The sequence below is a fragment of the Papaver somniferum genome, unplaced genomic scaffold (genome assembly GCF_003573695.1).
Source record: "Papaver somniferum cultivar HN1 unplaced genomic scaffold, ASM357369v1 unplaced-scaffold_118, whole genome shotgun sequence".
Classification (NCBI taxonomy): Eukaryota; Viridiplantae; Streptophyta; class Magnoliopsida; order Ranunculales; family Papaveraceae; genus Papaver; species Papaver somniferum.
In genome coordinates this window covers 17,056,040-17,072,712 of record NW_020620825.1, presented here as the reverse complement: position 1 = coordinate 17,072,712, position 16,673 = coordinate 17,056,040, and the positions used below count along the sequence as shown (strand labels likewise).

The following is a 16,673-nucleotide window of genomic DNA, read 5'->3' as shown; positions in this document are numbered from 1 at the left end:
AATTTTCAACCCAGTTTTACTGCCCTTAATTACGTTGATAATTGTGCTAATTATGGTACGATTAATTTGCCCGTTTTATATTGTTATGAAATTTATAATGTTTGCAATAAATTAAATTTATTTTGCATTAATTCGTATACATTGCTTGGGACTATAAAAATCAGTTTTGGAAGCAGAAGCAAAACAAGTTTTCAATACCAATGTTTTTTTTTTTTGAGAATCAAGAGACTAGTTTTTCTGAGCAAGATAAGAAAGAGTGAAAGTGATCAATCTCTCATTGTATGCGTGAGGGATTGAAGAAAGTTTTTATCTCGACTGTTTTATCCTTGGGGCGTTGTGACGAAGAACGAACTGCTTGCACAAAACTCAAGACAGAGCCACGAAACGTCTTAAAGAGAACGATCTGATCGTGACTCAACTGTTATCTTGTTTTTGTGTTTAACTTTTATTTTGCAGGTTTGAAATCGGCAATTGTTCCAATTGCCATGTTGTACGCGCTTCATGTGCTTCTTCCCATGAGGCAACGCACGACAATGACGGTGCGGAACAATTCCGTCCATATGTATGTGTTATTATGGTGTCATTTTCACCAAATTCAATCATCTCATACCCAGGCTTGGTCATAGTCTAGGATTTATCACGCCAGTGTCTGCAATCTGCATGGACCATCTGCCAAGTCGAAAACTTTACCCAATCTGACTCTATAAAGTGTGGACCGTTTGCAAATCAAATAGGAAAACCCCAACAGTTCCCACAATGAAAAAGTGGTCACTACACTACAATAAAGGATGCATTGTACATATACTACTGGATACACGTGAAAATACATTATACAGTACACACCGGATGATGATCTTTTGGAACGGTAACCATTTCAACACTCTACCACGGGATTTTGTTTCTTAGGAAAAGGGTCCAGCTTAGGGTGGGGACTAAAAAGTTGATGTCCAATTATCGTACGCACGTACGCCAAGTGCATGCATGGAACACAGAAAAATGTGGTGTAAAAGGAAAAGTAGAAAACGAAAGCTGATTTTATTTCTATCTTTTTTGGCTTTGTATGTAGTACTATGTACAGTTTCAAAGGAGGTTTCAGTGATTTATTCGGTCATTGTTTTGAGTAACTTTAGCCTAGAAAGTTAAATTTACAGCGTAGCGCCAGAAGATAGTTTCACTTCAAAGACTTGTTCAGTCCAGTTCATACTGCACACGCGTATTTTAGGGGGTCATAAGGGAATCTTTAATCATGCGTGCTGGTTCGCTTTAGTCTCTTTTTGTGTTTTGGCCAAGGAAGACGGGTGCAGATCCTCTGTGACTGAAAAGCTCCTGTCCCTCTGTCCCTGTCAATGACAAAGGGACAAGTGTATATATTAAAATTAAATTTAAATTAAATTTCAGTAGTTTCATGATAAGAAACACTCCATCTTCTTGTTACTAGTTTCATAGTAAAATTGGAATATATTTTAACACGTGGAAACTTTATTCTAATTTAGCCACGCGTATATCAGATTTGAGTCTTGTTAATATCTTTCTCCATCTTCTTCGTTCGATTTTAACAAAAACAGAAAAAAAAATAAAAAAGCAGAGGTTGCTGATGAGATTCGGAGATGCTAGAAAAATCATGGTGATAAGTGAACAGAGAGTTGGGTGTGTATTTCACTTTTTATTTGTAGAAAATACGAAAATGGTTAGATAGTTTTAATACAGTAGAAGAAGAAGCAATTGCTTATGATGAAGCAGCTAGAAATCTAAGAGGACCTGAAGCAAAAACTTATTTTGGGAATGGTACTATTAGGTCCGTCCATCATCTTCAAAATCAACAGCAGCAATGGAGGAATAATAATTATTATCATTTTTGTCAATATCGGAGATTTCCATCGAAATCTGTTTCTCCACCACCGGTGATGAGTAGTCCATCACAATTAATTAATAATATTTCTCCTGCTTTGGTAATAGATTTGATCATGCCGTGGAAGTGGTTGTTAGAAATGAAGAATTTCCTAACCAGTCGAAATAATTAGTTCTTAGGCACTTTGTTCCAAATCAGTGGCAAGATTTTGATAATAGTTTCTTTGGATTTCTTTCTTCCAGGGAACAAGAATCTGAAGCATTGAGTCTTTGAATACGAAGATCTAAAATATTTACTTTCTTAGTTTATCTTTCTATTTTGATATTATCATAATTAATTAAAAATAAAAATATATTTTGAATTTAAATATCCTTGTGTTTTTAGGGGCCACTCAAAAGGATTTAGGGCCAACAATAAAACAAAAAAGGTCACCCAAAGGGAAAATGTAGCCAGCCCTTATCTTGCGTAATTCGTAATGGGAAAATTACTCTTATATATTCGGAGGATATGCTAACATTTTTATCCTCCGATTTCAATCGGAAGACAAAAATTTACCCAGACTTCCGATTGTATTCGGTGCAGTATTAGAATGATTTCTGTTTCATTTTTTCCATTTCTTTTTCATTTTTGAGTTGTTAGAGTTATAGAGAAGAAGGTGAAGGAAAAAAGGGAAAACCCATTTTATCACTACAAAAATGGATGGATATGAAGAAGAAGGTGAGAATCATGGCGAAGACGATTTGGGGTATATGTTGAATGATCCAAACTTTTGTGGAGAGGAAAACCTAGACGACCCTTTCATGGAAGAAAATGGAGAATCGCCTGATATTGAAGCTAACGATGCATGTAAAACACAAGTATTGTGTTAAGAAACTCAAATACTCGATTTGCATGCTTTTGTAAACAAGAAAAACCGATTATTGCATGCATTGAATGCCATGAACTACCCAGATTCGGTAGATAATTTCTCGAATAAACTTACGAATATAACACATTGAATACCAAATATGTATATTCGGTAGTTCCAAGATAGTAGTTTACTGCCGAATATGAGAAAAAACTCCAAACTGGTTTTCCAAAAAAATCTACATTCGGTAGTTATGTAGAGTTATTTACCTCCGAATGGCCCCAAAAACGAATTCCTCAAAAAATTTCAAAACTCAGTATTTTTATCCTTTACAATCGGTAATAGTTTAACATTATTTGACTGCCGAATATAACAGTGGCCTCAAATTAAAATTTCTGAAAACTTGAAAATCGGATGTTTATCGATTAAAGTTATCTCCCGGTTATTTATATTCGGCTGTTTTACTATATATTTTAGATTCCGATTATATCATTTTTTGCACTCAGTAAACTGTGTACATTCATTTGCATAAATCGGGTGTTTTGGGTAACTGATAGGATTCTGAATATAGTATATTCGGAAGTTTGACTTATTTAATAACCTCCTATTATTGTATAATAATTTGTTGCTTTCATATGCAGGCCGTTGAAGAGTTTGTTGATGATTTCTATTTGAGGCCCGACACTTCCCTATACTATGCAAACGATTTGGTATACTCAATACTACTTTTCTTTTCTTTTTCAAAATTTATATGTTAAATGGTTATGCTTATTAGATTTGTTTTGTTTTATGCACGTTTAGACATTTGGAAGTAAGAATGAGGCAAAGGAATGGCTTATGAACAAGGCAAAAGATAACATGTGCGTGGTAGTTTAAAATAATCATGTTAGTAACACTCGATTTGAAATGATTTGTGAGCGAGGTGGGACGCGAAAGAGTCACGAGGGAAAGAATAGTAAGTACGTACGGAAGACGAATAGGAAATACAATAGCAATACCAAGAAGATAGGATGCCCATTTAAGATTGTCTTCTATAAGCCCGATGATATTAAAGGTAAAGAGTACAAAATGTATAAAGTTGATAACGGTTGGCACAACCATGATGATCCGTTGGATTTAATTGGACATGTAATGGTTGCCAAGTTAAAACCACATCAAACGCAGACGGTGAGGTCTATGCGGATCCAAAAAGCGAGTGCGATCTTCCTCCTCCTTCGTTGCCACTAACGATGGTTTAATTTCTTTGGGTTGTTTGTTCCTTTTTTGTATTTCTTCTTCCATTGATGCAATTGATGTAGTTGTTCGCTTGCATCTTCGAAGTATATTGTCGATTGATGATGGACTTGCCATTGAAAAGGTTTTTCATTCTGATTTTTTACTCAATAATAACTGAGAGGGGTTACCCTCCTTATACAGATTAGAGTTCCAACGGCTCTAATTTTTGAAAATATAGCCGTTGAGGTTTCTGAAAATATGGCCGTTGAGGTTTCGTATCAATGATGCACTACAATCGGTTGCTAACGATACACGTATTCCCCCCGAATAAGACATTCGGTAGCGAACTTAAATTTTTATCTACCGATTAGGTTGGTATTTCTAAACACGACTATATTATTCGGAGGAAATTTTTTTTTTGCAAAGTCCCGAATGTACGATGGCCAAAAAATCAGAATTTGGGAAAAACTGATACTTTTCAAATTTTGAACTTGAAATAATCGGAAGTTAACTTAGTTACCCAAACTTCCGAATATGGGTTGTATAACCTTCTATATTGGCCCTTGGAACGACCTAGAGCCATGGCATGGTTTATTTTGAACTTGTAATATTCGGAGGATAAATTTTTTTTTTAAAGTCCTGAATGTACGATGGCCCAAAAATCAGAATTTGGGAAAAACTGATACTTTTCAAATTTTGAACTTGAAATAATCGGAAGTTAACTTAGTTACCCAAACTTCCGAATATGGGTTGTCTAACCTTCTATATTGGCCCTTGGAACCACCTAGACCCATGGCATGGTTTGTTTTGAACTTGTAATATTCGGAGGATAATTTGTTTTTGTAAAGTCCCGAATGTACGATGGCCCAAAAATCAGAATTTGGGAACCACACGATCATGTTCCAACAATGAATTCTCGGCGGAATTAGCTAACCCCGAGTTGGAAACAATTGACTTGAACCTTTCACATTCACCGGATAAAGGCCACGCAAGCATTTTTGTTGGTGCGGCAGTAGGTTTGAGTAGACGGACCGCATCTTGATGATCCTATTAAAGTACATAAAAAAATCCTTAATACAAATATTACAATATAACACATAGACAATACATTAATAAAAAATAGTAATTTTATTACCTCGGTTTCGTATATTTCTCTGGCCCATGAGTCTTTGTATCCAAATAGCAATTTTCCTCCATCCGCCGGTAGCCCAAGGATTGTGTCTGCTGGAATACCCTTCTTCTTCAAGTGCTGAGGGAAAAGATGTGATGCTTTCTTAGCAATATCCTTCTTTACACCATCTTTTCCTTTTTTGGATTTTTGGGTACCACTTGGTTGTCCTTCTTCTTCTACTCTTGGCACTGGATCAACTGGTTCAATTTCATGGTGGGGTGTAACTTGTGGAGCAGTTGGTTCTGCACTTTGTTGAGCGGCTTGTTCAACACTTGGTTGCACCCCTTGTTCACTTCCTTGTTGTTCTACACTTTGTTCAGCACTTGCTTGCACTCCTTGTTGACTGCTTTGTTCTTGTAAGCTTTGTTGAGCACTTGAATTATCTTTGGCACTCCTTTCCCTCCTAGCACTAGCTGTCACTTTCTTCCTCCTTTCTCGACTTTGTCTAAACAACAAAGAAAGGAACAATATTTACAAACTATACAATCGGAAGACAAAGTATGGAAATATAACCCGAATGTACACATTCGGACGTAAGAAGACACATATTGTTCCCGAATACAAAACAATCGAAAGCTAACTAAACATATTTACAACCGAATATGCATCAATTGGAGTTCACAAGCTCTAAATTTTTCATCCTACACAATCGGAAGACAAAGTACACAACTATAACCCGAATGAACAAATTCGGAAGTAAGAAGACACATATTTTTCCCGAATGAAAAACAATCGGAATATAACTAAACATGTTTACAACCGAATATTCATCAACTGGAGTTCAGAAACTCTAAAATTTTATCTTATACAATCGGAGGTATAAAACATTATATTGTCTTCCGAATAAATACTGGCCCCAAAATGGGATTTTTCCTATATCAGAAATTCTGAGATTTTTTCAATATATATATATATATATATTCGGTAGTGAGTGTACTTCCGAATACTGTGTGTCTACTTAAACATATTCGGGAGCCAAAAAATTCATTAAACTACCGATTATTACCAGTTTGTATCCAGGAAGATATGGTCAGCAATATTCGGCCGATAACCATCAAATATTTCTCCCGAATACTGTCGATGTTCTTGAGAAATGAAGAACACGACTACATTCGGAAGTAAATAAGCATGAATATCGCCCGAATCTGGATAAATAACCGAAAACCCTTGAAAATTTTTTTCTCGATTCGTCGAATTAAAGCGAAATAAACCCCAAAAATGATAGATTCTTACCTAATTGGAGCCATTTGAAGTTGACGAAGTGTTTGACTATCGGAATCGCCACCACCGACTACATCGACGGGTACTTCTTCTTCGCGTTCTTCTTCATTTGCAGCAACAATTTCTTTGTTTCTTGCTAAAATCCCAATCTTTGGATCGATACCCCGAGCAACGTTTTTGGTTCTAGATCTGTGGGTTTCATTTCCCTTATCCATTGTTTTATAAACGAATCGACGATGTTTTGATTTTACGATTCGCAACGATGTTTCGATTGAACACAAGAACGAGGGAAAGTTTTTTTTTCTTCCACAATCGGAAGATAATATGAAACTGGAAGAAGAAGAGTTGAAATGAGTAGAATTTTTTTTGATTTGGTTTTTATACAGTTTTACCACAAGGGCATTTATGTAACTTCAACATCATATAGGGTACCCCTTAACTAGAGTCTTTGGCTGGGTATAAATTGATGGCCCCTAAATCCTTTCGGGTGGCCCTTAAAAACGCGAGGTTAAATATACGAAACTGAATATTAATTTTAAGATTAACATGTGTCCTATGTGATTGGTGGGGACAGAGGGATTGGTCACAAAGGATCTGCACCCAAGAGTCCAAGACACACTATGCTTCTTTAAGCTTTGGTGACTGGTCATCATGTTTTCATATTATCTTCTTGGCAAAAATTAACAACTTCACAGCTCAAAAGAAACAACAACTGACATCTTTCACTTGCACTGCGAAATTTGTGAGGGGCTTTCGCCTCTATATATAACTCTTGCAATGCTGCTTAGGAACTTCATTACGTTGTTTTAGATAAAGTCATGGCTCTAACCCTTTCAGATAAAGTAGTTGTGATTAAGATGTGAATCCAACATTGACTATAAGTACGGGTCTTCTGACTTTGAAGGACCACTATTTGTATTTTGTTGACCTTCAAAAAGAGATAAAAAGACGAAGTAGTACTAGCACGTTTGTAGGATGGCAGGGATAAGAAAAGTACTACCACTACCGCATTGTACTATTTCCACTACTTCAACAACTCTCTTGGTTAAAACTCCATTTTTTATTTTTACTTAGCCCTTGGCCTCGGTTAATCTTTCGCTTTACTCCTGTGGTTGTTTTGCCCTCGGTGAATTGGAGTTGAAAGTCAAACCTACAAGTACAAGTATTGTTAACCTTTCTAATTTGAGGCCTAAAGTTGGTATCTACCATAAAAAAATAGATATTTTGAAGTAAAATAAAAAATCTCTTATTCAATTATTTTAATCCATGATTAATTTATTTCTAATTAATTAGTGTTAATTTGGTTATTAATAAATGTTTAATTTTGTTAATTTAAAAATCAACAAATGTTAATGATCACTAAATTTGATTTTTTATGGATTTTTATTTTCTAAAATCATCAACCAAGAATAGGTCGATGTTCATGCTCTCGTATTGATCAAAAAAATAAACCGATATTAATTGACTGATATTAACTATAACATAAACCGATTATAGCTTCAAAAAAAGAAAAAAGATATATTTTATCCAGAATCGGTCGATACGAATCTTCATATTGATCAATTATCCGTCGGTGATCAAACATAATCGAGTACGATCATATTAAGACATACTCATTCTCAGTTCGAGTATAAAATCATACCCGTTTTCAAATTGGATATAATACTCATACTCATTTTTAATTCGCGTACAGAATTGTTTTCAGTTCGAGTTATGAAATTTCATACTCATTTTATGATCGAGTATAACTGGGAAAAAACTGGGTTTAACCAGAATCGGTCTTTATAAGAAATCAAAGGTTACACAATCGGTTTACGTGAACATTCACCTAATCCGATTCTAGCAAAAGAAAAAAAAACATACAGAAAAACTTAGTATTTCTTTCACATGAGAATTGGGCAATATAGGCATGAACATCAACTGATTCTGGTTAAATATTCTTCAACCAGAAAACACATATAGAATAATCGGTTGACGTGTTCATGAACATTGACCGATTGACATATGAATCGATAAATATGGACATGGACGTCGACGGATTATGGTCAAATACAAAAACCCAAGATTGGTTGTAATTTTCAATTTTGAATGGGTAAACCAATCACAAGTATAATTAAGAGTAATGGGTTGCAATCCGACGTTTCTTTTTTTTCTTTTTTAATAGATGAATAAATTTCCTTTAAAATGATCGATGTAGTTAAAATCGATTGATGAAGTTAGGTTTTAATTTTAGTTTATGAGGGAAATGATTTGAATGGATTTTAGAAATCTAGAAGGATAAGGCTTAGGATTGAATTTTAATAGTGAGGGTAACTTGGTACTTTTATCTAGTTTAGACACCCTTATCCCTTTAGTGTGGGTGGGTCAAATAATACCTATAAGCTTCAAACTACGAGGGATTTTTAAGGCTAAACATTATGGTGATTTCCCTTAGCTATAGCTTATTTGAAGCTAAGAGAAATGGGTCTCACATCAACCTTACTATGGCGCAACGCCATCGCGTAGCTAAACAACTCGGAAACTCAGTTTCCTTTTTCTTTTCTTTTTTTCCAAATTGCATTTCCAGAATAAATATTATTTATGTGTAAAAAAAAAGTTTTGAGAAAAAAAATGGAGATATAAGGGGAAAAAATAGTTTTAGTAAAATAAAATAAAAGAGTTAAAAGTGAAAATAAAGAGTAAAACTGAAAATTCCCAAAAATAAACTAAATATCAGTTAAACGTCACACGAAAACTGAGTTTCCGCAAAGTACTTTTCTCCATGGAAACTCAGTTTTCGTGTGATTTTCCTTAACTACAACATATCAGATATGATCAACTTTAAAGTGTATCTAAGGGATGTTGAGCGACATGGAAGACCATAGTAGTTGAATTTCGCTACAATTAATCTATAGCGAAGTGAAATCGCTTACCATAATGCCTGGCCTAATCTTTCAGTTTACTCTTTAGCTGTTTTGCCCTTGGTAAATTGGAGTTTAAAGTCAACCCTTCAACTACTTGAGGGACGGTTGCTATGTGGTATAGTAAAAAATTTCATTTGTTATACCAGGTGGCCTGAAAAACTAGTTGCGCCATTATGGAAAAAGGGTGAAGTGATAGACATTCTATCAAGTCGTCAAGTGGATAATACTATCGATATGGGTTCCATTCCAAGGATTCTTTCTTTATCGCTTGTAAATAGGTGAGATTAATTTACATCAAAAATCTTGCACAAAATTTCTATCTCAAAAGTTCTAAAATGGCAGAAGTTGAAACTCAACTTGATTTTTTTTTCCGAGTAGTAGTTGAAGTTATTGTTAACAAGATACGTGAAAGTCATGAAGAAATAGGTAAAAAGCAATGAAGTCTTTATTTTGGATATTAACCGTTACAGTCGAAATGGAAAGAAGCATTCAAGGGAAAGACAATTTGAAAGTTAACCATCCTATTTAAAAGAAGAAAGGAAAATCTCCTTAAAACGCATTGTTTGAAAGTTTCTTCAAACAAAGAAAACGGGGAGTTCAAATATTATCATATATATTTATCGAAGTTTTTATTTAAGTTTTATTGTCCAGGTTTATATCTCGTAAAATCACCCAGTATTATGACTTACTTCGAAGTATATATCTTGTAAAATGGCGCAATTAATGAATATGAAGATTTGTAACAATAAGTATTGTTGAAAATTAAACTTATATTTTTAATTCATCGATACTTACAATTAGTTAGACTTATATTTAATTAAAAAATTAAAAAAAAATTACAGGGGAAGAGCTAAAATGTGTTTGAAATTGAGCATATGGGTGGATTTGTGACTGTTGAATGATGAACCATTAAACGACGAACATAGCTTCGAGCGGCATACTTGTAATTGCTAGCGTTCTGAAAACCACCGAGCATCATAGTGACCACTGAGCGATGACTCTATTCTTAGTAGTAATTGTCAATTAGATAGTCATGTTTACCACTTGGATATACTCATAACAGGTGAAAAAGTGGAAAACATGCAATTTTGATATGTGTATACGAACAGGCCTAAGATATACATACGTGTGAAATTATTTATTTTGTTTATTTTATTATTTGTTTATTATTTCTTTAAGCATCAACGTACAGTTATTAAAGGCTTCTTAATATAACTAGGCATGTTCATTCTGAAATAATAAACAATTATTTCTTTAAGCATCAAAGTACAATTATTATTTCTGAAATATTTATTTTGATACAGGGTCATTCTGAAATAATTTCAATAACCCTTTATCCATACACTATTTATAATGTGTAACCGTCTTTACATAATCAGTGGTTAATAATTGGTTCTAGGCCTAGATGAGCTATATTTAAGTTACATATTATTGTTAATTAAATTAAAGAATTAAAATCGTTAGGATTATGGGGGAAAGTTAACAAGGTTTTGGTGATTTTAATAACTAATTTGGATGATTTTATAACCAACGTGCATGGTATATCCATACTGATTGATTATTATTATTCTTTAATAATGAACTTTGGGTTTAAACATCAAGAAGAATCGGCTGAGTTAATATGTCACAGGTCAGACAACCCGAGTAGAAATAGGAAATTAGACATGAAAGACTTAAGTACAGATGTCAAGAGTTGAGAAGGAACCCGAAGCTATCAGGAAAATTAAGACCTGAAAGTCCAGATCGCCAGAAATGAGAGCGGGTCCCAGGTCCAAACGAGTGCAAGGCAGGAAAACTTATTAAGATTTTTCAGGTCCCGGGTGTCACGTGCTCAGCAGCGATTACCTGAGATCGTACCGCCACTCACATAATGTATATATAGCCACAAAGGCTCATAATGTAAACAAGATCATTGATTAAAATAAGTTAGACTTTCTACATTGTTCCGCTCTCTTCTGATTTTCTTCAAGCAGTTATTCATTAACCGATTTAGACAGATAATCAGGAAACCCTAATCCAGTTGATCAGACCATCGATAAAGCTCAAAACTGAGTTGAGCAAGTGAATATTGCGATTTCACAATGAAAATTATAATCGGATAATTGTGAAAGTACGCTTCTAAAAGCGTTGATGCATCTTCATTCCTATATTAACTGCATCTTCTTTTTTGACCGTGGCCATTGTTCTTTAGATGTAAAACTTTGGAATTCAGCCTTGGTGACTAGTGTTACTTGAATGAGTTTATTTTTTTCTAACCATAATTGTAATGTTAACTGCATCTTGTATGCCATCATTGGAAAAATCACAAGTAATTTGCATAATACAATTTCTAATACTACTGTTAACATGATTATAAAGAATATAATGGGTTTTATTAAGAACTTGGATTTGGATTTGGATTTATAATATTTTTTTTATTTTTCATTATTAAAGATTTAATTGTTACCTAGTTTTGGTCCAATTCTAGAATTCCAGAACAACAATATAGTTACAATACATTGTCAACCATCAAGTGGTATGATGGTTGGTATGCTCCCTCCCACTGCGGAGATAGGGGTTAGAACCACATAATTGCAAGAAATAACTCCTTACAAGGAGGTAAGGGTGTATCCAAGACCAATGTTCCAAATTATCAGGAAAAAAAAGAGATAGTTACAATACATAAAGTGGTGTTATTCATGTTCGATTAAAAATTAACCAGATAATCGGCTAAGCCCATATCAACCCCCGCATTAGGTTTTTGTTGCCCACTTTAATAATGGCGTGCGACCTTGAATGTGGGTTGAATTTATACAAGTATGGATTAGAATAGATAGGTATTTGAGAATCTAAAGCTCTCTCCTCTCTAGCTCATTCTAAAAAACCTAAAAAAAAAACGCCGTTATTAATCCTTTCTGCTCAGATCTGGTCCATTTGGGGTCGAATCTTTTTTTTTGCCTTGTTTTCTTAGTTAGATGTATAGAGTAGGTTTCGTTAAGTTTTTTTTCTTCAATCTCCATATTCTTATTTTTTTACCTCAATGTGAAATTTATTAATAAATTTTTATAACTCAATCTCCATTGCTTATAGGATATTTTATGGTGGTTTTGTAGGTGTTTTGCCCTTTTTCTTTGTGTCTTTTTCTTTATGGAAATTCTCTATGCGTTCACGTACGTTTTTGTGTGATTTTAATGGAGATTTTTGGTGGAATCTCAAATGTGGTTTGATCAAGATTCAAGACTTTGGTTATATTAATACCATATTATTATATAATCCCAAAATTATCCTTTCGTTCTTCGGATTGCTCGGTACTTTTTATTAGTATTTCATTACTTCTCTTCATTGTAGTTTTATCTTTGATCATAATGTTCTTGAATTCCATATAATTTCTATTGAGCAATTTGGAAGGCCAATACGAAGTGCAATCATAACATCATCATGTTCATCATTTTGGTTGAATATTGACTGAAAACAAAGCTTCTGTTCTGGTTCAATTTAGGGTAACGGTTTGTGAAGCAAACAATTTAGTAGTGGTAGAGGTTCAAGATTCAAGACTTTGGTTATATTAATATCATATTATTATATAATCCCAAAATTATTCTTTCATTCTTCGGATTGCTCGGTACTTTTTATTAGTATTTCATTATTTATCTTCATTGTAGTTTTATCTTTGATCATAATGTTCTTGAATTCCATATAATTTCTATTGAGCAATTTGGAAGGCCAATACAAAGTGCAACTGTAACATCATCATGTTCATCATTTTGGTTGTATTCAACTGTTATCATCATCATGATATGGCTCATCTTCCTTTTCTTTAGGCGGACCGGGTCGAGTGGTTATCTTCACTGTTATGTTTTCAACTTGAAACGAGGTCGTATTGATTACTACATCTCCAATTCGAAACGGGTTTGAGATTTGCGCAATCACTTGATTTTTGAACTCGTCATCTTTGACTGAGCTTCCAAATTTTTGACAAAGCACTTGAAAGGCCCAACGTCCCATTCACATCTCCTAATGATGTCTGGGTTGATAATCGTACGGAGTCCCCATGCCTGGCCGAGAGGAGAGATGACTGGGTGCAGAAAGGGTTGTTTAACCAGACTTACTTGTGTTCGGAATCTGCGGATGAACGTCGACGGGTTTTTTCCGGGCAATTGAGTTATATTGGTAAGTTGTTGATACGGCGGCATGCAATCTTCAAAGTTGGAAGGCTTGTTGAAAATTTTTTCGGGTATCGACATCGGTAGAGGGGATATTCTTAACTTCGCTTTGTTGTCGTGTACATATGCACTATATTGACTGGAAACCAAGCTTCTGTTTTTGGTTCATTTGTGGGTAACATTTTTTGAAGCAAACAATTTAGTAGTGGTAGAGGTTCAAAATTCAAAACTTTGGTTATATTAATATCATATTATTATATAATCCCCAAATTATTCTTTCATTATTTGGATTGTTTGTCACTTTTTATTAGTATTTCATTACTTCTATTCACTAATTTTATCTTTAATTATAATATTCTTGATTTCCATATAATTTCTATTTTATGGTGAATATAGAAAAGAAAATCTCTAAAATAATGACGCATACACATACGCAGCATATCCATGGAAATAAGCCTAGCATCCGAGATGAAAATTTGGCACTCAAGAAACTTATTCTACCTTCAGTGGCCTTGCTGAAGAAAGTTTTTTTTTCTTGATCAGCTGAACAAAGTTTCTTGTACCTAACTTAGATATACTCCTAATTTAGATATATTCGTATCTAGGGAGTGGTGAAAGCTGTAAAATGACCATTAAGATAATCATTAGCATAAGCAAGAAACTAAAAGCACAGGAGAAACGAGAAATTGATTAGTCACTGACTCACTGGTTTTAAATGCTACAACTTTTTACATCGGGATTAAACTTCAAAATACTATCAAGGAAAAGGAAGTCTTCGTATTTTCCACCGCTACAAATTTCTCCCGCCATTTTTACCGTACCCCTGACGGTAAAAGATTAATCCACGTCATCATCACTGAAAACGCACGTGAAATCTGTTCCTTAGATCAACAAGCTTTTGAGGTACATCAATGGGGGAAACTAACTTCAGCTAAAAACATAATTTTCATAACCAAGATTCTCCCATTTCAACAAAATACCAAAATATGACATCAGAGTTTTGATTTAATTCCATGGTTCATGACAATACCACTGAAGACTGGGAGCCTGTTCATCAGAAAAGAAATCGCAAGGTTCTTCACCACCAAAATCTTCCATCTTCACAGATGTTTGTTGCAGATGACTCTGATTCTGAATAGAATGATCTGAAGTCGTCTTAGAGGCTGAAAACTGTAAGCAAACAGCTGAAGTAGGAGATGAAGAAATTGGCATTGCTGGACTATAATAATTGTTATTGTTATTGATATCTTCATTCAAAATTGCACTTGTATCACTACTATCATATGATCCATCTTTAACATCCCCTAACATTAAAATACCCCTGCCATTGTTCTCATAATTAGCTCGCTCTTCATCATGATTCACATAAACCTTGCAATTTTCTCCTTCAGATATCAGCATCTCATCTTTCACTGATCCGTTACTCTCTGTATTATCTTCCTTAATCTTTGATTTCAACTCGTGTAACTGCATAAAACACAAAACCCAGATACAAAATCAATTAATTCACAAATTCAAACACAATTAACTACAATTGATCGATAATTATTCCATGGATTTTTCAGAACTAAAGCCCTGAAGCTTTTTCAGTATAGTACCTCTAAAAGTAATAATTCTTTACTTTGCTGAAGTTCAAGAAATTTGAGTCTCAAGTCATCATAGTTAGCTTTAAGAAACCCATAATCTCTCTCCAATTGTTTAGTCTTCCATCTAGCCCTTCTATTTTGAAACCAAACAGCTACTTGCCTAGGTTGAAGATTTAGCTCATGAGCTAGCTTAACTTTTGTTTCTGGTTCTAATTTATTTTCCACTTCAAAATTCTTCTCTAAAGCTCTCACTTGATCTGCACTTAATCTTCTTTTCTTCTCAGCTATATTATAACCACCTGTCTCTTCTAAACAATCTTCTTCTTCTAGTCCTACCATCATTGACTGAAACCCTTTACTATAAACAACGCTGTTGTTGTTGCTGTTCTTCTCATCTACATGGATAGAGAGACAAGAAGTATTCACTATTAATAGGTGTTTGGGTAAGATCTAACAAAACAAAGAACTAAAGAATAAACCCCACAAAGGGAAAAAAAAATATAAATAGCATTCAGAGTGTTTCTAAAACACACAAAGGGTTTTTACCTGTAGAAGGAGATATGGAGATCATACCACCCAAAGAATCAGAACTACCCAATCTCTTCATAACTTTTGAGAATATGAAGTAAGTTAAAACAATAACAAGATCTTGAAACAGAGAAGAGTTCTGAGAGAGGGAGGCTAACAATCAGTATTAGAAGAAACTGGTTATTAGTGACTGGTCTAACAAGAACTACTTTCTAGCTTGAGTTGTCTCATTTTCTACCTTTATCTCTAACCTAGTGAGCTTTTTGACTCAAATTTTATGTGATCGTTCATCAAGAAATGAAAGTAGACAGAGAGAGGGGAAGTGAAGCCAGTTCATAACCTTCTGGAGACGCACTCTATTCCTTATAAGTAAACTCTATAGTCAAGTTAAATCAGTGGAGTTAGAAATTTGACTATGGTTAAGATGACTGACACAATGGAAACCGATCCCGGATTTAGACATAACAACAACCTATGGTCACTGGCAATGTACAGCGGTCCGTTTTAAGGAGATATTCTTGCCTTATCCAAGAACAGCAAAGGGTTTTATTTTTATTTTTATATTTTAATAAAAACAGAAAAGATTTTCTTATTTTGTATATTTTTTGATAAGAACAGAAAAGGTAGGGAAACGGTTATGTAATGTTTTTAATTAATTTTTATCACTTGTGGTATTGTAGGGGGCCCTTCAACTTGACATAAAATTATGGCGGAATATTGATTAGGGCTGCACAACGGTCGGTTGATTGGTCCAGTTTACATGTCAAATCATCGACCGAAATGGATGTTAGCCGGTTTACACTTCTAGAACTGCCGGAAAACTGTTGAGTGTTTTATTCGATTTTTAACTAATTCGATTCGGATCGGTTGTTGTAATTCTTGTTACGATTTTCAATGCAAAATATCAAAACCTAATCAACTTGATATCCAAAAGCATTTGGACTAAATTTAACATTTACTTCATAACTAGATCCTCAAGATTATGAATTCTGGAACCAATTAAAATACAAGATACAAACTCAGAATTCTCAATTCTACTCAGATTAGGCTCAAATACTCAATTGACATTACATGACACTAATCAATAGGAGAAACTAATACATTGCGAAAGATTTGTGGAAAAGAAAAAGTATAACTTAGCTTAGCTTAATCAATTTCCTAACAGATTTCAGTAAAATCAGTATCAATCGATTCAACCTTCGAAGCTTAAT

At 34.2% G+C, this 16,673-nt stretch overlaps 1 protein-coding gene across 1 annotated transcript; it reads right to left on the bottom strand.

The window, feature by feature from the left end:
• Positions 1-14,010: 14,010 nt before the first annotated feature.
• Positions 14,011-15,802, bottom strand: LOC113330322 (homeobox-leucine zipper protein ATHB-6-like). The gene is made up of 3 exons (XM_026577138.1): positions 15,481-15,802; positions 14,947-15,329; positions 14,011-14,815 (listed from the first exon to the last, which is right to left on the bottom strand). The coding sequence occupies exons 1-3, from the start codon at positions 15,539-15,541 to the stop codon at positions 14,354-14,356; spliced, it is 906 nt and encodes a 301-aa protein (XP_026432923.1). The 5' UTR covers positions 15,542-15,802; the 3' UTR covers positions 14,011-14,353.
• Positions 15,803-16,673: the final 871 nt, after the last annotated feature.